Source organism: Trachemys scripta, chromosome 3 (assembly GCF_013100865.1).
Source record: "Trachemys scripta elegans isolate TJP31775 chromosome 3, CAS_Tse_1.0, whole genome shotgun sequence".
In the NCBI taxonomy this organism is placed as follows: Eukaryota; Metazoa; Chordata; order Testudines; family Emydidae; genus Trachemys; species Trachemys scripta.
In genome coordinates, this window is record NC_048300.1 from 199,846,004 (window position 1) to 199,873,019 (window position 27,016).

Genomic DNA, 27,016 nt, shown 5'->3' on the forward strand with positions numbered 1-27,016 from the left:
CAGTTCTGCAGAAAAGGACCTAGGGGTTACAGTGGACGAGAAGCTGGATTTGAGTCAACAGTGTGCCCTTGTTGCCAAGAAGGCCAACGGCATTTTGGGCTGTATAAGTAGGGGCCATTGCCAGCAGATCGAGGGACATGATCGTTCCCCTCTATTCGACATTGGTGAGGCCTCATCTGAAGTACTGGGTCCAGTTTTGGGCTCCACACTACAAGAAGGATGTGGAAAAATTGGAAAGAGTCCAGCGGAGGGCAACAAAAATGATGACGTGGTCTGGAGCACATGACTTATGAGGAGAGGCTGAGGAAACTGGGATTGTTTAGTCTGCAGAAGAGAAGAATGAGGGGGGATTTGATAGCTGCTTTCAACTACCTGAAAGGGGGTTCCAAAGAGCATGGATCTAGACTATTCTCAGTGGTACCAGATGACAGAACAAGGAGTAATGGTCTGAAGTTGCAGTGCGGGAGGTTTAGGTTGGATATTGGGAAACACTATTTCACTAGGAGGGTGGTGAAGCACTGGAATGGGTTACCTAGGGAGGTGGTGGAATCTCCTTCCTTAGAGGTTTTTAAGGTCAGGCTTGACAAAGCTCTGGCTGGGATGATTCAGTTGGGATTGGTCCTGCTTTGAGCAGGGGGGTTGGACTAGATGACCTCCTGAGGTCCCTTCCAACCCTGATATTCTATGGTCTTCTACTCCAGAAGACTTAGTTACCAGCTAGAGGTGCCGTGTCTACCATAAGAAACTTTTCCTAAAATTTCAATAAATTGCTACCACAAGTTTAGCTCCAGCAATGGCAGCATTGGGGTGGGAGCCCAAGTCTAAACATGGCTCCAGGCAGATGCTGGTATTTTAGGCACCGTGTAAACGAACATTCTCCAGAGTGGCTCTACGCAATGCAGTGGTTAAATAGCTTCCTTGAGACCTGTTTACAGGTGGGTTCCTACCATTGCTACCACTAGTGTGAACAAAGCAAAGGAGACTAGTATCCAAAGAGAGGCTGAGGTCTGCAGCCTCCAGGTGGAGGCAGTGTGTGACTGTCAGGCATTGCATGTTGGTGAATTTCTGGGGTCTGAGGGACAGTGTTTTTTGAGGGAATTGAGGGTGCGTTTTATTTTCCTTCCTTCATTTTCTCCGCCCCACCCCCTGGATAGTTGAACTCCATATCACAACCAAAAAGGGCTATGGAGAGTGTGCATGTGTAAGGGGTATCTGCCTTTCCTCTTTACCCATAGCATTCTTCTCTAACCCAATTCTCATGTCAATTGTTCTGCGTATCTGTGTTTGAAGGATTATTGGGTTGGTTTGTTTGTTTTCTGTGTGGTGTTTTTTGAAGAAAGAGGAATGGGAATCCTGATAAAGAGTAGCAAAGCAAGCCAGCAGTTGGTAAAAGCTCGCCCTCCCTTCGTAAAGCATGGTACCTCTGACAGAGAGGTGACTAAATCTGTGCCTTAACAATCGAGGTGGCAAGCTAGGTCCATTATCGAAGTAACTGTGTTGGAGATGTGGGCTTGCTTCTGGTGCACAGTTGTGTTGCTTCATCCTGCCAGAATGGCAATTCAGGAGCAACTTCAGGATCCAATTGCATAGACCAAGGGTGACCAGACAGGTGGCAATCTAGACTGTCCCCCTACTATGTGTGAACACAGATGGGGTTAAAAGAAAGCTGCAGCTTTCATCACCCTTTTCCTGATAAATCAAGGTAGCCTTGGTGTTGTCCATGAAGTTCTGTGATAACCCTACCCTGGCTAGAAGATAAAATGTGCAAATGATAATCAGCTAGTTGGGGTAAGTACTGAATAAACAGAAAGGCCAGGCTAAGTAAAGAGGTGACCACGACTTCACGCTAGGTTTCTCAAAAGTGTTGCAATCCCCACTGAAGGGCATGGTGTAAAACTGACTCTTGAGAGATTACATTGCAAACTCTGTTTCTGCATAAGTTTTGTTATACTCCATATCTGACCTTTCCATATGTTAATTTGCTTTATCAACCTCCATCAACCTTCAGACGTCTGACTCATTGACTTGTTGAATTCATACAGGTTGGTAATCTAAAAGGGGACCTGCTAAGTATTTTTTTCTTCAATTGGGCTTGTGCCCCCTCTTCTTTCTGATGGATAAAGAAAGCCTAAAAGTATGATTGGGGTTTCCTTTAAAGCTTTTTCCTGCTTGTTGTCAACCCCTAGAGCAAGGTTCTCAACCTTTTACATCCCATTACAGCCTTTAACATGGCCAGACCGCTGTGGGTCTCTCTTGCTATTTAGCAATATAGAAAGGACAGGGTGGTCAAAGCTTCCAGACTGAGAACATGACTCTAGAGACATCAGCAAGGTCAACTGTGGTCTTTCCTGGAGTTTCTGGAAGACCTGTCTTGCAGGCTATTGATAGTTACACCTTCAATTAAGGCATAAGAGGTAAGGGCTGCTCAACTTTCACTCTCTCTCTCTTGTGGTGTTCCTATTTCATTAGTTATCCAGGATTCTATCAGATCATGATCACTTCCTCTGGGAACTCGGGAGGAAGTGATCATGATCTGACAGAATTCAAGATCCTATGGAAAGGAGAAATAGTAGGCAAGATCCCGTGGAAAGATCAATTAGGAAGAAAAGGAGTTGAAGGGGGCAAAAAGATCTAATATTAGAGGCTCAACATCAAGTTATTCTGATGTGGAGGAAAGGTAAGAAGCAGCACAGGAGACAATATGGCTGCCCAAGGAGCTTTTTAGCGATCTAAAATCCAAAAGGGATCCCTAGAGGAAATGGAAGGAGAGGCACGTCACTAAGGATGTATACATGGGAAATGCATGAACATGTTGGGACCAAGTCAGGAAAGCTAAAGCAAGAAATGAAATACAACTGGCAAGAAGTGTTAGAGGCAACAAGAAGGGGTTCTCCAAATACATCAGACAAAAAAGAAAGATCAGGGATGGTGTGGGCTTGCTGCTCAATGGAGAAGGTGAGCTGGTAATGGGAGACAAGAAGGCAGAACTGCTCAATGCTTACTTTGCTTCATACTTCACACAAAAAATAAAGTGACCAGACAACTAGTGAAGTTACCATAGACGACAAAGGTGAAGAAATGGAGTTTGGGATAAGTAAAGAACATGTCAGATCTTTTGCTTATTTGAATGAATTCAAGTCAGCAGGGCCTGATGCTATTTAGCCTGGGGTGCTGAAGGAATCTCAGCACTACTGGCAATAATATTTGCAAACTCCTGGATAACAGGCGAGGCCCTGGAAGACTGAAGAAGGGCTGACGTAGGGCCCATCTTTAACAAGGGGGGAAAGGAGGAGCTGGGGAACTACAGACCAGTCAGCCTGGCTTCGATACCTGGGAAGCTACTAGAGCCATGTATAAAACATTCCATAAGCAAATACCGGGAGGATGGAGGGTGATCACTAGCAGCCAGCATGGCTTTACCATCATACCAAGCCAGCTGGATTTCCTTCTTTGACAGGGTAACTGGTTTGGTACACGGGGAATGTGGTGGACATAAAAAGATGGAGAAAAGTTGTTCTCTTTTGCCACATAGGGCAGAACAAGAGGTAATGGGTTCAAACTACAAGATAGCAGATTTAGATTAAATCTCAGGAAAAAGTCCTAACTGTAAGAACAGTAGGACAATGGAATAAACTGCCTACAGAAGTTGTGGAATCTCCTTCACTGGAGGTTTTCAAAAAAAGAGGTTGAGCCATCTGTCTTGGATGGTTTAGACACAACAAATCCTCTATCTTGGCAGGGGGTTAGTCTAGATTACCCTTGCGGCTCCTTCTAACCCTATGGCGTTAAAGTACATCACGCTACAGCACACTTTATTTTTGGCAGTGTGTAGGCAGAAACCTCTCAGGCCTTAATGCGTATAAAGAAGCAAAAAAGGGAACAAGCAGCGTTCCCTGTAAACTGTGCATGCATGTGGCCATGCAGCAATCTTTTGTATACCACACGTCACAAACTGTGCCGCTTCCTGATTGCCTCCCATGGCCCCTTGCAGAAGTGCTTTGACCTCTGCAAAGAGATTCCAGGGAGAGTGGAAACCTGTTGCTCTGTACTGAGGCAGCTAGAATCTAGCCTGATTGTCTGTCTGACCTGTGTCTAACCCCATGCTGTCTTGGCACGGGTGTGAGAGACCCGCCAAATGGTGGCATTGATCCTGCCTCCAGGATGCCTCTTGTTCCCTTGGGCTGGCCCACCCCTGCTCCAACAGGCTGTTCCCTCCCCCCCGTGTGGAAGCCTGAGTGCCAGTGGGGCTGGTTGAGGACTGGATCTTCTTTATTCTGCTGGGGCTGCTCTTGTGTTCTGGGCCAGTGCCAGCTGGGGGAATGGGCTGCACCGTGTGTGTGTGGGGGGCAGAGTACAGTGTCTGCAGAAGAGCAAGTCCTGTCAGCGGCGGTAGGGGGCTTGGAATGGTATCAGCCAGAGGATTAGGCCCTGGTGGGCATGACCGGGTTTGGTGTCAGCCAGGGGAGTGAGTCCTGTGGGTGTGTGGGGCTGGGTATGGTATCAGCCAGCAGAGTGGGCCCCAGGAGGGTGACTGGGTACTGTCAGCCAGGGGAATGGACCCTGGGGTGGTGTGGGGTAGCTGGGTACGGTGTCAGCTAGGGAACAGACCCTGGGGTGGTATGGGGTAGCTGGGTACGGTGTCAGCCAGGGGAACGGACCCTGGGGTGGTGTGGGGTAGCTGGGTACGGTGTCAGCTAGGGAACAGACCCTGGGGTGGTGTGGGGTAGCTGGGTACGGTGTCAGCCAGGAGAACAGACCCTGGAGTGGGGTAGCTGGGTACGTTGTGTCAGCCAGGGGAACGGACCCTAGGGGATGTGGCTGGGTACGGTGATGCCTGGGGATGTTGGCTGGGCACTGTCAGCCAGGGAGGAGGACCGTTGGGTGGGTAAGGGGGTGGTTAAGTTCAGCCAGGCAGGTGGGCTGTGTGGGGTGGCCAGGTAGGGTGTTGGCTAAAGGCACTGGAGACTATCTCTCCCTGTGCCCAGGGTGGGCCCTTGGGTGCGTAAGGGGGCTGCGTTGGACAACAGTTCCCTGTGGTGGAAATGTTTGGGGCCTTGTTGTCTTTTGGGGGCCCTTCCTCCTCTTGGGCTTAGCCAGGATACGCTCAGTCTTGTCCAGGGTGTGGTGGGGGGCAAGGTCAGGTGTTGCAAGAAAGTCAGACAGTGATCCTGATCCCAGAGAGTCTTATTAACATTTCCCCACACCGCCCCCCACCTCCACCCCATCTCTCTTCAGTTAGTGCATACAATTACAGCAGTGTAGCTGGGAGTTCAGTGTAAGAAGACTTAACAAAAAGACATTGGATGATGACATACTGCAGCATCTTCACCAGACTACAAACCCTGTTCTTCTACTGTGACGCTTCCTTCCCCCTCCAAAAGAGTCCAGCCTCTGCAGACTAAAGTGGTGGGAAAGTTTATAAAGCAAACATAAGAATGGCCATGCTGGGTCAGACCAAGGGCTTGTCTACACTACAAAATTAGGTTGAATTTATTAGTCAACCTGTAGCCTCCAAATTTACAAAATCAATGGTGTATGTCCCCACTATGCACGTTCCATCGGTGGAGCGCATCCCCACTACCACGGGTAGCATCGACTCACAGAGCGATGCACTGTGGGCAGCTATCCCACAGTTCCTGCTGCCAATTGGAATTCTGGGTTCAGCTCCCAATGCCTGATGGGACAAACATTTTCGTGAGGTGTTTTGGGTACATATCGTCAGCCTCCCATGATGCACTTAGCTCCTCCCTCCCTCCCTGAAAGCAACGGCAAATAATCGTCACTCCTAGGCCTGGGTTACTTGTGCGGACACCATAGCACAGCAAGCATGGATTCCGCTCAGCTGTACTCTGTTGTTGTGAGCGTCGCAAACACCTCGCGCATTGTCCTGCAGTATTTGCAGAGCCTAGCCAGGAGCAAACGTGTGAAAGAATGTGATGCCACGCAAATAGCAGTGCTGGAAGCCGTGGAATGGAGCAATTCGCACCTACTGGCAGTGGCAGCCGGGCTTGTTGACACAGTGGAACACCGCTTCTGGGCCAGGGAAACAAGCACAGACTGGTGGGACCACATCGTGATGTAGGCATGGGATGAGGAGCAGTGGCTGCATAACTTTCAAATGCATAAGGCTATTTCATGGAACTTTCCTCAGCCCTGAAGCACAGAAATACCAAAATGAGACCTGCTTTGACAGTTAAGAGAGTGGAGATAGCTCGCAACACCAGATTGCTACCGGTCAGTCAGGAATCAGTTTGGAGTGGGTAAATCTACCATGGGGGCTGCTGTGATCCAAGTAGCTAGGGCAATCAATTCACTTCTGCCAAGAAGGGTAGTGACTCTGGGAAACGTGCAGGACATAGTGGATGGCTTTGCCACGATGGGGGTTCCCTAACTGTGGTGGGGCGATAGATGGAATGCACATTCCTATCTTGGCACCAGACCACCTTGCCAAAGAGTACATAAACCGGAAGGGGTACTTCTCAATGATGTTGCAAGCGCTAGTAGATCTCGGGTCGTTTCACCGACATTAACGAGGGATGGTCAGGAAAGGTACATGACGCGCACATCTTTAGGACTTCCGGACTCTTCAGAAAGCTGCAAGAAGGAACTTTCTTCCCAGACCAGAAAATTACCGTTGGTGATGTTGAAATGCCAATAGTTATTCTTGGAGACCCAGCTTACCCCTTGTTCCTGTGGCTCATGAAGCCGTTCACAGGCAGCCTGGACAGCAGTAAGGAGCAGTTCAACCACAGGCTGAGCAAGTGCAGAATGGTGGTAGAATGCCCCTTTGGACATCTAAAGGGGCACTGACACAATTTACTCACTAGGTTAGACCTCAGCGAAAGCAATATTCCTATTGTTGCTGCTGCTTGCTGTGTTCTACATAATATCCGTGAAAGTAAGGGGGAGACGTTTCTGGTGGGGTAGGGGGTTGAGGCTGATCGCCTGGCTGACAGTTATGAGCAGCCAGACACCAGGGCAATAAGAAGAGCACATCAAGGCGCACTGTGCCTCTGAAAGGCTTTGAAAACCAGTTTCATTAATGATCCAACACTGAGTGACAGTTCTGTGTGTTGTTCCTTACTAGCCTGCCCCCTTCTTCACGTGTACTGCCCTGTAAACTAAACCCCCACCAACCACTGTGTGCACAGTGAATAAAGAGCCCCTTGTCCTCAGCTCATGCATTTTTATTATGCTAACAAACACTGAACAGAGACAGCAATGATAACCAGGTAAGGGCCTGATAACAGAGAGGGAGGGGCAAGGACACATAGCTAATTACAATTGTACTGTCTAGCAATCAAAGCTGTGGGAATGAGAGCTTTCTGCTCCATGAACCATCCCCTGGAGTTGAGTTCAAGGGATAACGGAGCTCTCTGCCGGCACATTCTAGGACATCTGGGAGAGGAGCAGGGGCGGCGCTATGTATTTTGCCGCCCCAAGCACGGCAGTCAGGCAGCCTTCAGTGGCGTGCCTGCGGAAGGTCCGCTGGTAACACAGATTCGGCAGTATGTCTGCGGGAGGTCCACCAGTCCCATGCCTTTGGCATACCCACCGCCAAATTGCCGCCGAAACCGTGGGACTGGTGGACCTCCCGCAGGCATGCCGCCCTCACGGCGACTGGCAGGACGCCCCCCGCGGCTTGCTGTCCCAGGCACGCGCTTGGTGCGCTGGTGCCTGTAGCCGCCCCTGGAGAGGAGGATATAGAACTTGGTGAGGAGGGCAGCTGGTTCATCATTGGGTGCAGCGGGACTCTAGGGTCTAGCTGCCTTTCCTGCACCTCAACCTGTTTGCTCCCCCATAAGCTGCAACATCTCCTCTTGCGTGTTACGCTCTTCTTCCCTGCTTGCTTTCCTGCCCTCTTGGTTGATGTGCATGCTCTCTGAGAGTGTGAGCCTCCATGCATGCAGCTGGGCCCTGTCGGCCTCAGAGGAACGCATCAAATCACAGAACATGTCTTCCCTTGTCCACTTTTTTCGCCTTCTAATCTGGGACAGCCTTTGTGCTGGAGTGGAGGAAGCACCCAGAGAAAATGTTGCAGTTGCAAGGAAAACCTACATTGTTGAAAACAAAAGGTTAACTCCTGCAATGAATGAAATACTTCACAGCAGTAAATACATTCTCTGAGGTACTCGGCCTGCCAGTAAGGTACAACACATGGCAGAGCGCTGGGCAGCAGATTTCAGTGTGCAGGCAGGCATGCTAAGCACACACAAAAGGGTAGGAGATGTCAGGGCACACCCGGGACACTTCTTAGTGTGGAAACTTTTGGCACATAAACAGGCTTTTCCGGGAAGCACCCTTTTCGTGGCTGCACTGTCCGCCACTGTATCCCTATTGTTTACCTCAAATTAAACATTAACCACAATTGCATTTAACGCCTGTAGTGTTATTACAAGTGTGCACTCACCAGAGGTGCCTTCCCCACCAGCGGGTCCTGGGAGGGGATTGGCTCCAGCGTTAGGAAAAGGTCCTGGCTGTTGGGGAGAATGGATCCTCTGCTTGTCTGCTGCACATTCTCCTCCTCCTCTTCTTCATCAACAGTGTCCTCCTTGTTGTTGCCTGTGGCTACCTGGCTCCCCTGGGAGGTAGCCATGGAGAGTGTTGGGGTACTGGTGGGGTCCCCGCCTAGAATCGTGTGCAGCTGCTCATAGAAACGGCATGTCTGTGGCTCAGCACCAGAGCGACTATTCGCCTCCCTTGTCTTCTGGTACACTTGCCTGAGCGCCTCTATTTTCACATGGCACTGCTGTGTCCCTGGTATAGGCCCCTCTCCCCCTCATGCCATTTTGGCATAGATATCAGCATTTCTTCTGCTGGTTTGGAGCTCTGCCTGCACAGACTCTTCTCCCCATACAGCAATCAGAGCCAGTGTCTCCTGCATGCTCCACGCTGGAGCACGTTTGCGTACCTGTACAGCCATGGTCAGCTGTGGTGGTGAGCTCTCCATGTTGATCAAACAGGAAATTAAATTAAAAAGTTCCTGAGGCTTTTCCTGTTTTCCTGGCTGAAGTGCAGTGGCGTTGAAAGCGCTGTCCAGAGCGGACACATTGGGACACCTCCCGGAGGCCAACCAAGTCAAAATACACTGTGCTGTGTTTACACTACCCCTAATTCGACCTGGGAAGGTCGAATCTAGTGCTATTCTTCTCGTTGAGGTGGAGTACAGGCATCGATTTTAAAAGCCCTTTAGGTTGGCGGGAAGGGCTCTGTAGTGTAGACAAGCACATTATAAATTGGACTTAAGGTGGGGAATGTCAATCTAACAACATAGTGTAGACCAGCCCGAAGGTGCATCTAGCCCAGTATCCTGTCTTCTGATAGTGGCCAATGCCAGGTGTTTCAGAGGGAATGAACAGAACAGGGACTCAAGTGATCCATCCCGTCATCCACTCCCAGTTCCCAGGTGTTTTTGTGAGATGCTTACTGTGTGGTGGGCATAGGAGCCTAGATCAATGAACATACACCTAGTAATAAATACTTTAAGGTCAGTCAGTGAAAACACTGACAACTAACTGTTTGGTGCTCTATAGAATCATAGAATATCAGGGTTGGAAGGGACCTCAGAAGGTATCTAGTCCAATCCCCAGACATATTTTTACCCCCGTTCCCTAAAGGCCCCCTCAAGGATTGAACTCACCGCCCTAGGTTTAGCAGGCCAAAGCTCAAACCACTGAGCTATCCTTCCCCCGTTGCCCAAAGGCCTCTGTGAATAATAAATCTAAATGAAGCTGCAAAATGAATGGTTAGGGTAGGCACCCAGAAAATCTGATAAATGAGAATGGGGAATACCCCTGGTTTGGTATTGCACAAAAAGTCTACAAGAGTGCTGCTGCTGTTTAATGTCACAGGACAGAGAATTTCAGCCTCATGTAGCCACAGTGGGAAAGGCCCTGCCTCCTGGTGTGTGTGTGTGTGTGTGTGTGTGTGTGTGTGTGTGAGTGACTCATGATAGCTAACACTGCAGTCTCTCCCACTTCTGTCTGCCTTCAGGACAGAACACAAAGATGTTGCAGCAACTCTGAGTGTCCCGAAGGATCTTGGTCTGAGGGAGGAGATTGCAGACAGCCGTCCCTGTTTAACTTACTGCTGGACTATTGTTGCAAGAGGTCTGACCTTGAGATCTTGGACTGGGAACCTGTCATATGGTGTGGCAGAGAGCTAGGAATCGAACTCCAGGAATGTTATTGAGCAACTTCATCTCTCTGTATCCTGGTTTCTCTCTGGGTAAAACGGTGGTAACATTTACCGACCTGCCAGGACTGGATGAGAGTTAATATTTGCAAAGCACTTTGAAGATGAAATGCACTATAGAAATACTAAGTATTTATTCATTTTACACTTAGTGCTCTTTGCAAGAATTGTTTTGTAGAATTGTTCTGACTACTTGTTTATAAGGCCATGTCTACGCTGGAGAAATTACCCACGTGGCGGCTCTATGCCGAAGCGAGAGAGCTCTCCCGTCAACATAATTAAATCACCCTCAACGAGCAGTGGTAGCGATGTCAGTGGGAGAGTGTCCACATCAGCGCTTCTGACGGTGTAACGTATGTTGCCTGGGGGTGTTTCTTTCACACCCCTGAGCAACACAAGTCATACTGACAAAAGTGCTAGTGCAGACATAGCCTACGTAATTGAAGGTTTTAAAGTCTTGTATGAAAAAGTGGCACATATGTGTCATTTTTTCCAAATGACTGTATAACCAGATGAATTTCTAGTTACCCTAGAAGTACTGACTGTGAGGTGATGTCTAATAATACTTAACCCCTTTCATCATCATCTTTTTTACCTGAAAGTGCTGTACAAACATTAGCTTAATCATCCCAACACCTCTGGGAGGTGTAAGCCTTCTTACATGAGTTAGTTTAGCAATAATCTTCTTTGGCCAGTCACCAATAAGCATGTGAAAAGAGAAAGTTAAGCAAAAAGTTCAGAGGATTTGGATGGCCAGAGAGAAAGTCACTTTAAAATCAAGTGCAGTGACTTCTGGGATTAAACTTCTTATCATTCAAAAGCATAGCTGCTTTTTATTTCCTCTCTCTCCCGACGGTTGAGTGTGATGTGACTGTTGGTATGCCCATGCCGAGGGAAGGATATTTGTAACAGAGTTGTAAAAAGAACAGAGGGTCGTGTGGCACCTTTGAGACTAACAGAAGTATTGGGAGCATGAGCTTTCGTGGGTAAGAACCTCACTTCTTCAGATGCAAGTAAAAAGAACAGTGTCCTTAGCACAAATTTACCACTATGTCAATGGAATTGTGGGCCCTCAGCTTCCTAGGATGAGGCCCTAAGCTTCTAACCATGGAGCTCAACGGGTGGTAACTTAGACCAGCTGGAAGCATTTTATACCACTATCTTCTAGCCCGGCTCTGAGCAGTGCTAGATGGCTCTGGTAAAAATGTCAGCATTTGTCCTCTCTGTGCAAGCACTCCCGATACCGATGCCGTCAATGGAGCCACTGTGGTGGTAGTGCAGCAGGGAATGATTTTAAGAAAGATGCCAGTGCAGCCACAGCCCTAGGTTCAAGGGCTAAACGCCTTTGGGGAAAGGTGCAATGGTGTGTGACCTCCTACCTCATCCCTAGCCAACACACTGGAGGCCATGTCCTGTGACATGTTCCAACACGTTCTTACAATGTCTCTTGCTTCTGAATGTTTGCACACTATAAAAAGACACAAGGAATATGTATAGCTATCAGTGAGTCTGATTGTTAAATGTTTCTTTTAAATTACACTAAAGTCATTATGTGCACTTTAAAAAGGGAACTTCAACTCTTAGAAATTAGGGAAAAGACTTATAAGGTCATGGAATTCATCCGCATGATCGTTCCCTACAATGTCCTCTCCAGGGCTTTCTCCAGTCATGTCTTAAATGACCCCAATGATAGGGCCTCCATCTGTTCTCTTGAGAGAGGATTCCACAGGCTAAAAGATTTCACTGTTGGGAAATTTTTCCTAATATACAACCTATAGTTTCCTTTGATTTCTTCCCAGTAGTCCTATTTCGATTCCTGTGCATCACTCCACATAATTCCTCTCCTTCTTTGTTGTTTACATCCCTGCAAATACTTGTAAATGGTTATCGTACCCCTCTTGGATCCTGGGCCAGCTATACATATTTAATTAGTTTACTTTTTCCTCAATAATAAATACCTCCAGCTGTAATTACTATCACTCTTCTCTAAATTCACTTTCTAAAAGAAAAGTATTTTCCTTGGATTACAGCTGGCACTAAAGGAAAAGGCGTGAGCAGACTTTATAGAATCACAATTGCTAAGTTTATTTCTTCATAGTAGAGACACAGCTGCAGATCAAAATAACTGGGAAAAGAGGCATATCCTGTATAAAGAGCAGCAACAATCCACAGCATGACTGACCTCTATGCCCTGTTTTTAGCCTCTCTCCTGTAGCAGTCTGCAAAACCACTTGAATCAACTTCATAGCTTGTGAAAAAAGTTTTGGATCCCAAATCATTAGCACTGCATATTTATACATGTAAAAATAATAAATATAGCTACGTTTTATAGCAAAAGGTTTGAAAATCACTTCTTCCTTTATTTACCTGCCAAGTCCCAAGTCCAGGATTCAGTGTCTTCCATGCAAGAGTTGACGAGATCACAAATGCCTGGAGCATTGGAGGAAACTGCTCTCTTCTCTGTTTTAGGTATTTGATGTCATCAACTGAGACAGCGGAAACATGGAATCCTGAACTTGGGGCTTGGCAGGTATGTAAAGGAGGAACTGATTTTCAGACATTTAAAAAAAATCCCAAATCCTACATTACTTATAGATCTGATCTCTCAGGTGCCTCATGCTGTGGCGTCCCTGCCCTTCAGTTTCACCGATTTAAGCATCGATTGGATGTGCTTTTCGCAAAAACAGCACACCGAAGCTAAACAAAATAAATATGACTTACCCTTACCTAAATAAATTCTTACCCTTAAGGTGGCTAGATTCAGGCAGTGACTGGCCCTGAAAGAAGCAAAAGAGAAAAAGTGCCTCTTTGAGCAAAGAGCTGCAACTGGACCTATGGTGTTTTCAATTAATTTCTAGCAGCAGATGTTTCTCAGCTGATCATAACGGGTGGTAGGGCACAGGATAACAAGTGAGATTTTCAGATACCTGGCATCAAATTCTGGCTCCAGTGAAGTCAAAGAGAATTTTTCCAATGACTTTGGGGCCAGGATTTCACCCTTGGGTCTTAGACTTCTCAGGACTCGTGCAGCATATTATAGAATATCTACTATTTGACATTAATTAAGGCTCACATTCACCCTCAGAGATGGGTGAGTTGAATTATTCCCATCGTACAGCTCTCTGGAAGCACAGACAAAGGGTCTTGCCAAGGTCCATTTGTTGTCAAAGGTAGGATTGGAAAGTGGGAGTCCTGCCTGGCAGTTGCCTGCTCTAATTACTGGAGAATACAGCTAGCTGTGTAAGGTGAGATGCTAATGTAATGGTCTGAGCACAGCCTAGAGAATCAGAACTCATGAGTTCTAACCCAGACTCTGGTACTGACTTGCAGTGTGCGTTTGGGTAGTAAGTCACTTGGGCTGAAAGTTTCAAGTGCCCGCTACTTTTGGGTACATCAGTTTGAGTGACCAACCAGAGACACATAGGGCCTGGCTTTTAGAAGCACTGAGCACCTGCAGCTTCCTTTGAAGCCAACTGCAGTTGTGCATGCTTGACCCCACTAAACAACAAGCCCTAATGTGGAAAAGTTGGTTTCCTATAATTATGGATATTTTTGTAAATTTTGGCATCAGTCTCTCCGTACCTCAGATACTTGTATTTGAAGTAAGTAGAATAACAAACAGTCCTGTGTGGTAGGTGTGAATATTAATGAAATAATGTGTCAAACTCTGGTAAATTCATTCAACCCCAGTAGGGGCAGAAGAGTTGCACAGACATAACTGAGGGTGCAAATTTGCCCTGGCTCGTAAAGCTCTTTGAACAAAAAAGAGCTTATTATTGTAATGATGTGACTGATATTTGTCCTTTAATTCCAAAAGATTTCTCTGTCGATAATTTCTGTTGTCTTAATAAAAATATTGGCATTCACTTTTAATAGAAGTTCTGCTTTTTAATAAATGTAGTTTCCTAATACTGAATGCATTATTTCTTGCCCAGATGTAATTTCCATTAAGTACAAAGGAATTATACCCAGCAACTAAGACAGAAAATATCATATCATATATATCTATATATTCTCTATATAAATCCATGGTATACCCACATCTTGAATACTGTGCGCAGATGTGGTTGCCCCATCTCAAAAAAGATATATTGGATTTGGAAAAGGGCAACAAAAATGATGAGGAGTCTGGAATGGCTGCCCAACAAAAAGAAGTCTTTTTTTCACACAACGCACAGTCAACCTGTGGAACTCCTTGCCAGAGGATGTTGTGAAGGCCAAGACCATAACAGGGTTCAAAAAAGAACTAGATAAGTTCCTGGAGGATCAGTCCATCAATGGCTATTAGCCAGGATGGGCAGGGATGGTGCCCCAGCCTCTGTTTGCCAGAAGCTGAGAATGGGCGACGAGATAGATCACTTGGTGATTACCTGTTCTGTTCATTTTCTCTGGGGCACCTGGCATTGGAAGACAGGATACTCGGCTAAATGGACCTTTGGTCTGACCCAGTATGGCTGTTCTTATGTTAACTAACCCTAAAACATATGCACAAGTAATGAACCTGAGTGCAATTTAAGTAGCTCAGTAAATAACAAGTTACTATAGTTCAAACCAAAATAGCAAATTAGTCAAGGGTGAAAATGTGACCCAAAACAAGCAATCAGATTTCATTCCCATTGTGGTACTGTAGCTAAAATGATGGCCTTGAGGAGCTTAGTTGATATCAATGTTGGTCTGGCTTTAGGGTGTTGGGGTGTGGGCATAGGGGAGTCAAACCAAACCAAGCATCCCCTACAGGACTTGATGTTTCTTAGGTCTTCAGTTTGAATTTCTCTATGCCAGGCAGGAGCAGCAAGGCTGGTGACTCCAGCTGATCTGCACTGGCTGTTACCAGATTAATTAGACTAAGTTGATAGTGACTGTTAGATGTACCAGAAATTGGGAGTTGCTCAATTGATGGTTGAATTGACAACTTGTCGAGACCTTAAAGAAGAGTAATATAATTAATGCAAATCAACATGGGTTTATGGAAAATAGATCATGCCAGATTAATTTGATATTGTTTTTTGATAAGATGATGAGTTTGGTTGATAAAGGTAATAGTGTTAACATAATATACTTACACTTCTGGAAGTATATTGGTTTGATTTCTGGAAGTATGTTGGTTTGACTTATTACTATACAACATTTAGATTAAAAACTAGAATTTATGAAAATTAGCAGAGCACACATTAAATGGATTAAAAACTGGCTAGGTCTCAAAATGAATTGTAAACGGAGAACTGTCATTGTTGTCAGATGCCACCGGTGTGGTGCTCTGCTCTGTTCGGTGTTGATACCAGTCGGCTCCGTGCATGTTCCCTTTGTGTGCTGCCCCAGCTCTGCAGATCGCTGGCACAGCCGATCTCGAGCGAACCCCCAATGACCACAAATATCAGAGGGGTGGCCCTGTTAGTCTAGATCTGTAAAAGGCAACGAGTCCTGTGGCACCTTATAGACTAACATATGTATTGGAGCAAAAAGAACAGGAGTACTTGTGGCACCTTAGAGACTAACAAATTTATTAGAGCATAAGCTTTCGTGGACTACAGCCCACTTCTTCGGATGCATATAGAGTGAAACATATATTGAGGAGATATATTTACACACATACAGAGAGCATGAACAGGTGGGAGTTGTCTTACCAACTCTGAGAGGCCAATTAAGAGGGAAAAAAAACTTTTGAAGTGATAATCAAGCTAGCCCAGTACAGACAGTTTGATAAGAAGTGTGAGAATACTTACAAGGGGAGATAGATTCAATGTTTGTAATGGCTCAGCCATTCCCAGTCCTTATTCAATCCTGAGTTGACGGTATCTAGTTTGCATATCAATTCCAGCTCAGCAGTCTCTCGTTGGAGTCTGTTTTTGAAGTTTTTCTGTTTGTCTGACAGACCTGCGGGTGGCTATTTTACAACAGAAATAAATTTGTTAGTCTCTAAGGTGCCACAAGTACTCCTGTTCTTTTTGCGGATACAGACTAACACGGCTGCTACTCTGAAATATGTATTGGAGCATGAGCTTTCATGGGTGAATGCCCGCTGTGTCAGACCACACACTCTGATAAGGTACAAAGGCACCCGGCCAGGTTTATTTTCAAACGAAGCACAGGAATAGTTCCCCACAGACTGTACAGGACATAGTACGAATATGTGTCCCTGGCAGTGGACACAGCTCAGTCAGTGGTGGGACTCTCCACTGCCCCCTCGGCCGGACAAAGACACTGCCCCAGGGGTGCATTCTTATACACAGGTACAAACAAGTTACACATCACTCCTGACGTATTGAGGTACAACCCCTCTGAGTGTTGGGGTGCTGCCTCTGTCCTGGTACATGTTGGTTCGAACAAACAAGTCTATCCATCATATTCTCCTTTTGCCCAGTCTTTAGGATGGGTCAACTTATTCTTGTGTGTGGAATGTGCAAGTATTGGAGTGTTTGTTTAGTACCTTTTAGGTCTGTATCTTTTTGTAGCATCAGCCCTTTCCTTGCCAGCTTCTGTGAGCAGGGCCTGCTTCTGGCTCACAGCTTCACTTTGCTTTATGTTAGCAAAGTCTTGACCATTACTTTAGTTCAGGCCTCAGGCCTCAGACTGAGCCTCTGATACCAAGGGTTTGTTTCAGGGCCTCATCTTACTACAGTCATCAAGCAGGTGTGTTTCCAGTGGAGTTCCACAGGGGTCAGTTCTTGGCCCTACAGTATTTTACATTTTGTTAAGAAAACACAAAATCCGCACTGATAAAGTTTGTAAATGATACAAAAATTGGATTAAGAGGACAGGTCACTGATACAGAATGATCTGGCTCACTTGTTAAACTGGGTGCAAGCAGTAAATATGTTCATTTAGAAACAAAGAATGTAGGCCAGTCTTAGAGGATGTGGGACTCTAGCCTGGGAAGTGTGACTCTGAAAAAGATCTGAGGGTTGTGATGGATAATCGGCTGAACATGACTCCCTTTATGACTCTGTGGCCAAAAGAGCTAATGTGATCCTGGGATACATAAACAGGGAAATCTTGAGTACGAGTAAAGAGATTATTTTACCTCCATATTTACTGGTGTGACTGCTGCTGGAATCCTGTGTCCAGTTCTGGTGGCCACAATTCCAGAAGGATGTTGATAAATTGGAGAGGGGTCAGAGAAAAGCCACGAGCCTGATTAAAGGTTTAGAAAACCTTCCTTCCAGTGAGAGACTCAAGGAGCTCTGTCTGTTTAGATCAGGGGTAGGCAACCTTTCAGAAGCGGTGTGCCGAGTCTCTTCATTTATTTACTTTAATTTAAGGTTTCGTGTGCCGGTAATACATTTTAATGTTTTTTAGAAGGTCTCTATAAGTCTATATATTATATAACTAAACTATTGTTGTATGTAAAATAAACAAGGTTTTCAAAATATTTAAGAAGCTTCATTTAAAATTAAATTAAAATGCTGATCTTACGCCGCCAGCCTGCTCAGCTCGCTGCCAGCCTGGCGTTCTGTTCACCTAGGCCGGCAGCGGGCTGAGTGGGGCCTGACCTCTGAAACCCGCCACGCCCCCCAGAAGGGTGGGTGTGGGGGGCTTCAGAGGTCAAGGCAGAGGGCTGGGGGTTTGTGGAGGTGCAGGGAAGAAGGCTGGGGGTGTGGGGGGCTTCAGAGGTCAGGGCAGAGGGCTGGGAGTGGGGGGGGTGCAGGGCAGAAGGCTGGGGTGTGTGTGGAGGTGCAGGGCAGAGGGCTGGGTGTGGTGGGGGTTCAGGACAGAGGACTGGGGTGCTCAGCTCGTGGGGGTGCTCCCAGCCCCCTGCCCTGAGCAGCTCATGGCAGGGGGCTGGGAAGGGATATGTCCTGTTCCACCCCGTTCCCCAAGGCCCCGTCTCTACCTCTTCTCTGCCTCCTTTACCTAGGGCCGGCTTTAGCAAGGGGCCGCGGGGCTGCCACACGCCGGCTGGAGCTCCGGCTGGGAGAGCGGGGCCTCGGGGCTTTTGCGGAGCAGCGAGCACGCTGCCACTCCTCCCCCCTCCCTTTGCAAAGATCGGCGCAGGGAAGGAGAGGAGGAGGGGCAGGAAAGCAGGCTGCACCACGGCTGGGGGAGGGCGGGAGCTTGGCTGCTGCAAGACTAAGCTTCTGCCTCCTGCCCCAGCAGGGGAGAGCGATGGGTGGGGGTGCTGAGTGTGGCTGGGGGTACCCGCGTACCATTCAAAATCTGCTCGCGTGCCGTGTTTGGCACTCGTGCCATAGGTTGCCGGCCCCTGGTTTAGATTATCAAAGAGCTAGTAAAGGCGTGACTTGATCGCAGTTTAAAAGTATGTACATGGGGAACAAATACTTGATAATTGGCTCTTCGGTCTAGGAGAGAAAGGTCTAACACTATCCAATGGCTGGAAGTTGAATTTTTGACAGTGAGGGTAATTACCCATTGGAACAATTTGCCAAAGGTTGTGGTGGATTCTCCATCACTGACCATTTCTAAATCAAGATTGGATGCTTTTCTAAAAGATCTGCTCTAAAAATTATTTGGGGTAAATTCTCTGGCCTGTGTTATACAGGACATCAGACTAGATGATCACAATGCTCCCTTCTGGCCTTGGAGTCTATAAATGTAGAGCTGTAGCTACATTTGCCTAATACTGAGCAAATAGGTAGTTAGTCAGACTAAGCTGGAATAATGTATGTTTCATCGCTGTAGATTAACTCGTTTGTAAAGATGAAGGGGCCCATAATCTACACGGTAGTGCTCTGTGATCTGTACACTTTGGCCACCTCAATCTCCTGACAGTGTGCCTCGCACAGTTATTAGTCAGAGCTGGAATTGCTGTATCAGAAACTCTGAAATCTGGAAGTTTCGTTTGATCATCTTGAGCACTGATCAAGATTGGATGTTTCTTCCTAAAGATCTGCTCTATTTCAACTTACGATTTTGTACTAAATACTAGAGTACGTAAGACAGAGCATATAGGAGTCATTAATTCCAGAGCTAATATCATGTAGCTAAAATGCTGAAGGAATTTATTACAGTTTAATGTCTTTCTAGTTATTTTTAAGCAGAGCAAACAAACATAGAAGCTAAAACTAAAATGTGCTTTTCTATGTTTCTGTAGCAGAGCACAGCAGTAATATGTAGTGAGTTTCTCTCATGCCACCTCTACAGGGCATTGGCAGGGTGATTGCCACATTTTGTGATCTAAAGATACCATAATTTCTATTAGCGAGCGGTATTACAGGTGAATAATATATGGAGATATCCTATCTCCTAGAACTGGAAGGGACCCTGAAAGGTCATAGAGTCCAGCCCCCTGCCTTCACTAGCAGGACCAAGTACTGATTTTGCCCCAGATCCCTAAGTGGCCCCCTCAAGGATTGAACTCACAACCCTGGGTTTAGCAGGCCAATGCTCAAACCACTGAGCTATCCCTCCCCCCTCACTCACTTCAGCTTTCCCAATTTCAGACTGCTGACAGTATAGTGCTCAATAGGAAGTAAGGTCTATCTGGTCAGGGGAAAAAACGGTGCTTGCACTTTCAACCTGGATTATATTTTTCACACCAGTTTCCTGGATATTAAATGTCATTTTTATTTTCATCTGTTAGTGGCATGAGACCAATGGAGAGTGCAATAGGAAAGATAAGATAGAACAAGGGAAGTTTTGCTTCAAGGCTAAACTTGACACCCGTATCAGTTTGGCCATTGATATGATCACATGGGTCCCTGTTTTTCATTGCACTTAGTTTTAAACTTTACCCTTGCCTTCAAGGCTTTGCACAACTTGGACTTGGTCTGCATCTCCACTCTTGTATTTTTGTTATGTAGCTCTGCCACTGATACCAATTTCAAGACCCCATTTGTCTCGTTTTTCCATTTTCCCCCCTATGTTCCTTTACCCCCAGCTCCAGTTGCACATGAAATGCTCGTCCTCCCAGTTTCCAATGCTGCCACTCTCTGCCCCCATGTCTCTCCTTAAGGATGCAGGCAAGAAGTGAACTAACTATTAAAATTACCAAAAAACCTTCTCCCTGTGGGCTTTCTTAGTCTGCAAACTCTTTGGGGCAGCATCTGTCTACACTGTGCAGAGCACATTGCCAGTGTTTAACAAATGAGACAAGAATAGTTTCAAACTAAATAAATTGATGCTTCTGTGATAAAAAGGAGGATAGACTAGAGAAGGTGACCCTGCATAGATCGATCCCAAATACCAGTGTAATCCTTCTGCCAGGTGGAGTTGTCCGTGACAAGGGCTGGCTTTAATACGTAGGGGTTCTTTTTCAAAAATACAACTTAGAACCAGTTTGAGTCCTTACTCAGTAACCTTGGAAAATTACATACCACCTTCTGGGTGCCTCTAAGAGGCAATACTTCCCCTCTCGCAAGGACAGAGTCTGAGTGTAGAAAAGAAACTTTTAAGAAAAAGGAAGAAAGTATCGTTGCATTAACTTGGGAAAACTCCACAAGCAGGATTCATAAGCATCAAACCATGAGCAAAACACCCACCCCCGAGTACGTTGGGCAGTGCCTTTTGCCTCAGGTTCTTAAATCCAACAACCAAGAGTTCCTTTAATATGCCTCTCCCTTCTTCCTCCAGTGCACCCCACTCATAGTTGTAGACCTAGAATTCATGTGCATCTGTGCACGTTCACCTCCCACCCTGGGGTAAGAGGAAGGCACCTTGTTCGCTCCGCTGTCCAGGCACTCACTCTGGCATCAGCTGCTCTGCCAGCCGCTCAGCACTCCGCACCCTCTGAGATGTCTTGAGGTCCCACCACTTAACACAGCTCTCAGTGATTTCAGCTGTTAGTGGGGGAGCCTCACGGCTAGTGCAGGCTGGACGGTTTCTTTCATCGGAGATATTGTCCCAAAGCAGCTCTAATGCTTAGACCTGGTTATTGGTGATTTCAGCTCTATTGGTCTGCAACAAAAGAATCTCAATGGAAACTTAATCAGCTCTGTTATTACACAGTGGGGAGGGAAAGGATCAAATGATGTCTAGGATCCTTAGGGAGAGTCCACATGACCAGGCATAAGCATCTGTCCCCACCCTTTCTTATCTCTACTAGGCTTTGGCACCCCTACCCCCTGCTTAGCAAGTGCAGTTCTACTGCCCTGATTCACACAACAAGGATAACAACCCGTTGTTATCAAAGTGACTTGTAATCCAACACCCACCAAAAGCGATCATTTGGGCAAAGCAGCTCCATCATGCTGCGCACCTAGGTAGAGTGGGTGTGTCCACGCAAACAAGGTTGGCTCCTGAAGTCCTTTTCCCCAGCTCATCACTAGATGTCAGGGGAGAGCTCATTCAGACCCTGCTTAGACTAGCAATTGGAGACTTTTCATCCAAAGATTTTTGAGCCCTTTAATAATGTTAATTTAGCCTCCCAACTGCTCGATGAGGAAAGTATCTTAATTTTGCCAGGAATAAAAATAAGGCACTGCAGAAAAGGTTAAATGACATACCCAATGTCTCTCAGCAACCCAGAGACCAAGCTAGGAAGAGAAGCCAGGTGTCTTAGCTCTCAAACCTCTGTTGTGTTCATTAGATAGCTCATAACTGCATCAAATATCAAACACATTTCTTGGGGAGGAAAACAGCTAGGTGACTATTTAAAAATGACACCTTTAACCACCATACTTTTGAATTCCTTAGTTTTCTGTGGCAACCTTGGGAGATACTAAACTGTTCTTCTGCATCAATGCACACTAACCTGGACCATTTACCCTTGCTAGCCACATGAGACAGAATGGCATACCTCTGTTCCCTAGTACTATTTCCTTAGTCTTATCCTGTCTCTAGCATTTGAAATACCACCAAAACTTGTCGTTTGTGGGAGGTGAGCCCAGTACATCTTTTCCTTTTCTATATATAATTTCCTTGCCCAGCAGTAACGTACATGTATGAACTTCCTCAGGCATTTCTAAAAGTACCAATCAGACGTAATGAATAGCCATAGAATTGTTGTGAAATCTTATAACACACAATCCCAGTTGCTATGACACTGTCTATTCAGCATGAACATCAGCAGATTGACATAGTTTATCTGATCAAATACACTGAACGTGCCCAGTTCTTTCACAAGATCACAATGGCTTTAGCTCTTTGATTTTAGATTTCTATGCAAAGTCAGTGTAACAAAAAGAGGAGACGGTTCCCTCCTCTCCGAGACTGCAGGTGCGTCCTGGAGCCCCTCTGCTACTGAAAACGTACGCAACTGTAAGCAGACATGCTTGAGAGTAACCCATCTGAACAGGCACCCACAATGTAGCAAGTCTAAACCACCTAAGTACACTGAAGACAGCTGTTATTTGACTGGACTCCAAAGAATGCATTCTGGGGTGAGAAGTATTGCAGGGAATCTTTCAGGGCTGTTTTGTTTTTTTAACTAAAGGTGACATCTACATGTGAGTGACCCCTTCAGTGTCTGTGGAGTCCCCAACGAGCTGGTATAGACAGACAGTTCTGGTGAAGAGTGACAAGCCATGTTCAGTGGTGATTCTTTTATTCTTTCCATCCACATGGTGGTTCTTTTACTGTTGCCACCATAAGGGGTGGATGGTAACAATGTGAGAAGCAATAAAGGGAGAATAATAAAGGGAGGAATCGTGCAAGACTATAAACCAAAAACTAAAGAAATCACTAGCAAAGCGAAAACTAGCTAGGGAAAACCCCTGGTGTGGTTGTTGACTTCCTACAGCTTATCACTGAAACAGCAATGTGAGAAATAGTCAGAATGAAGGGCAAATTTATTTAGTTTGAATTCAACCCTATGCAGAGGGTTTGCAAAAGGCGTTCAATGCAAAGGTAGGCATCCAAAAAACAAGAGGAGAGAGAGAGAGGGACCTGAGTTTTATATGGCCCCAGGCTGCAGTGGAGAGCAAAAAAAAAATCTATCTCTGGTCAGATCTGTAGGCCACCCCAGAAGCCACATGTCTACGTGTGAGCAGGACAGTATGGCACTGTTTTCCTTTTAGACTTCAGCGAGAGAACAGGTTGTTTTTCTCTCACAAGATAACAATATTCATATTTGGTCCGTTAAGTACTTTTTCTCTAAGGGTCTCTCAGTGCTTTAAAAACAAATGAATTAAGTCTCACATCCTGCTATAGATTACAGGGCCAAAATGGACCATTATGATCATAGTCTGACTTCCTGCATCGAGCCTGTAACTTGGTCTACTTTCCCTCTTAAAATTCCAATTGTTGTAATTCAGATGTAGTCAAAATGCAGTCTGCAGCTGAGAAGGGACCTACAATTGTAAAATATCCAGGTAGTCACTGATCATTTTTACATCTGTATCTCATTGAAGAGACCTTTGAGGGTTATATTCTATTCATGTGAACACAAACTGAAACCTGTGTAATTTGAACTGGGCTGTTAATTGCAATAGCAAGCAATGTTGGTGCAGCATGCAAAAACTAAGCTGCAAGGGGAGAACACAGAACTCTAACAGGGATCAGTGAAGTGACTGCAAACTGGGTTAGAGGGTGAACAGATGAGCTGTGTTCTCTCCCCCTCCCCTTGCTTAGAGGCTTTGAGTTGAGCTCTGTGGAACTTTGCAGTGTAGTTTAATGTGACATCATTTTTGCTCATATACATATAAAACAGGAAACACATTCAGATAACATCAACAGCCACTTCCTTATATGTACAAAAATAAAGAGCTCTGACAGCAGCAAAACTGACACTTTGATTTTAAAATGGATAGAAACCCAGCATTTGTAGACCCACATGGGCATTACCCTGAGCCAATCAGGAGCATAGGGGAAAAAATTTAAAAACAAACCTTGTACATTGCAATTAGAATCCATGCATCTTAGCTGAGGGTGAGCGGAAGCCTGGAACATTGATTGCAAATCTTCACAACGAGAAACAATGTTGAGAGAGCAGCCTTACGAAATTCCTCTCCAAGGTAAGATGAAGTTACTTGATTAGGCAGCTGCTAACAAACTTTCCTTTGTAAGGAGCTAGGTGGTTGTTTTTTTGGAGGGCTTGCTTGTAGTTTCTGCTATTGTGGGAAGAGGTACGACCAGCTAGATGCCTTTCTCTTTGGCCGTGAAATGGAACAACGGCCAAACTTTTTTCCTTTTTTGGTTTAACAATAAAAATACAGCTTTTCTGGACACAACCCAGTGTTTGTAAAAGGGCGTTGCCAAATCACTTCAGATTATACATATTATTTCACGTTATCCTGGAAGCTTGAAATTGAAATGTTTCAGTGCCAAATGCCTTTTCCCCCATTTCACATACGGCTTTGTTGTTGTAGGGTTACTTGTGAGCAGTGCGTATGATTGCTCAGTATCTGTGTCTGCATCCTGGTTTGTCATTCCAGGGTCACTTGTGAGCACTGGATTACTGGCATAGGCTTGTTTACTTAATTTTTTTTTTTTTTTTTTTTTAAACCGGCTGCGTTGAACTTGCCTGAAAAGAAAAACACACAGAACCAAGTTCTGTTTCCATGTAGGTCAGTGGCAAAACTCAGTTGGCCTTGATAGGATCAGAATCATGCCCATAAAGTATAGAAAGAAAAAAAATGATTTTTGCAAACTGAGTTAAGGAAATAAAGGATAATTGATTCCAGTATGAGACTACCCACATTTCACAATGTCTCTTACCAGCTGATGCAATGGGAGGTGGTTTGATTTTGTAGTTTGTCTGAGATTTCTGGTGTCCTTAGCTGACCCTGCCTAATCAGCAGTGTGCAGATAGGGAGAGTCCTTATCATTTTATCTAAACTGGCACTTCTTAAAGAAGTTCCTGGTGATCAGATGCCCTTCGAGCTCTTTGTAGCAAACTGAAGAGTAAGTTCAGCTGATTGAATATTGGTAAAGAACTTGGGGTCAGAAAGAAGGAGGGGAAATTATATTCCTTAAGCACATATTGTGTGGCAAGAATTGCATACTCTGGGAGATGTATACTGGAGGTCACATTCAACCACCGGTAAAACATCACTGGCTTGTCTAACAAAGTATATTTTTCTAACACAAAAGATATTCCATGCTAGATAAAGATGAATTGATCACTGGACAGGAAATTGGTGGTTACATAGGGACAGAGGAGAATCACAACCAGTAATATATTGGCATATTTCCCAAAGCTGAGGAAAATTATGATGGAAATTGATGAGGAGGAAAAATATAAACAGTAATCGAATGTTGTCTAAAAAGAGTTCAAGGAGAACAAGTAGGAGTTTTTCATATATGTTAGGAACAAAAGTCTAATTGGTATAGGCCTGTTAGTAGATGGGGATGGTCAAATTGTTCACGTAGAAAAGGCAGAGGTGAAATGTTCAGTAAATATTTCCTGTTCTGTATTGGAAAGACACAGGATATGATATTCCTGTCACATGAGGATGATGAAATACTTCAGTCCACTCACAGCTGAGAAGAATGTCAGCACTCCTTGGGATAAGCCCAGATAACTTGCACCCAGGGTTCAAAAACTGATGGTTGAGGAGATCTCTGTCTCACTGATGTTAATTTTTAATAAATATTGAATCCTGGGAAGATTCCAGGAGACTGGAAGAGTGAGTGTTGTGCCAGTATTCACAAACGGGGTGACCTATGTAATTATAGAATGGTTAACCTGACATCAGTCCCAAGCAAATTAATAGAATCAATTAAAAAAAAAAAAAGGGGGTGGGTGGGAATATAATTGTCAGTCAACATGGGTTTATGGAAAGTAGTCCTGCCTAGGAAGCCTGATTTCATATTTTGATGAGATTATAAATTTAGTTGATAGAGATAACTGCAGATATAATATACTTAGACTTTTGTAAGGCATCTGACTTACTATTTCTAGTGGGGTTCTGTAGGGATCAGTACGGGATCCAATGCTATTCAGTATTTTTATTAATGATCTGGGATAAATATAAAATCATGGTTAAAAAAATGTGTAGATTACAGAAAGTTGTGGAGTAGTAACAGGACAGGGCAGTCATACAGAGTGATCTGGATCACTTGTTAAGCTAGGCCCATTCAAACAAAATGCATTGAATACAGCCAGATTCAAAGTTCTGCAGCTAGGAATGAAGAATGCAGGTCATGCGCACAGAATGGGGGACTGTATCCTGAACAGTAATGATTCTGAAAAGGATTTAGGGGTCACAGTAGACAAGCAGCGGAACATGAGTTGCCAAGGTGATGCTGTGGCAAAAAGGGCTAATGCAATCCGTGTATGAGTAAGGAAGTAGTGGGTAGGAGTGAGAGGTTTTACCTCTGTATACAGCACTGGTGAGACCAGGACTGGAATACATCAGTTTCTGGTGTCCACATTTGAAAGAGGATGTTGAAAAATTTGGAGAAGATGCAGAAAAGAACCACAAAAATAATTTGATGGCTGGAAAAAGTGCCTTACAGGGAAAGACTTAAGTTGCTCCATTTGTTGAGTGTATCAAAAAGAACGTCAAGAGGAGACTTCATTATGATACCTTCACGGGGAGAAAATAACGGGGAGAAATCATCTAGTGGAGAAAGGCATAACAAGAACCAGTGGCTGGAAGTTAAAACCAGACAAATTCAGATTAGAAATAAGGCACACATTTTTAACAATGAAGGTTGATTTAACTATTGGAACAAACTACTAAGGGAAAGGATGGATTCTCTATCTCTTTGGCAGCTCTTGGTAGCTAGCTGGGGGGAAAATAGCTGTGGCTAAAACTTCACAGTTCATAGCAGTTTATCATGCTACCATGGTGTAACAAGGCTCTTCGCTCACCCTCGCATAAATCAGCCAGAGACCTCCTTTAACTGCAATCACCAGAGCTTTTTTATTAACGGTGTCAGCTCCCACCACCTTCTATTTACAGACAGTTGTAAACCAGCAACCTGGGGGACAGCTAGCTTCTCCAGCCAGCAGGGATGCACCGCCTGTGGCTCCTCCCTTTCC

At 45.3% G+C, this 27,016-nt stretch overlaps 1 protein-coding gene across 5 annotated transcripts in view; it reads left to right on the forward strand.

Moving 5' to 3' along the window:
* Window positions 1-27,016, forward strand: part of ASXL2 (ASXL transcriptional regulator 2) — a 237,481-nt gene that overhangs the window by 121,679 nt on the left and 88,786 nt on the right. Inside the window, exon 2 of one of the 5 annotated variants that reach the window (XM_034766836.1) lies at window positions 12,664-12,724. The exons of 3 other annotated variants lie outside the window; for them this stretch is intronic. Coding sequence is in view for 1 of the 2 variants with exons in the window: in XM_034766835.1 (XP_034622726.1) it covers window positions 24,005-24,041 (37 nt within the window). In the remaining variant the exon portion in view is untranslated. Of the gene's footprint in view, window positions 1-12,663; window positions 12,725-23,763; window positions 24,042-27,016 lie in introns of those variants that run through there. One more of the 5 variants, XM_034766835.1, reaches the window with a different exon arrangement.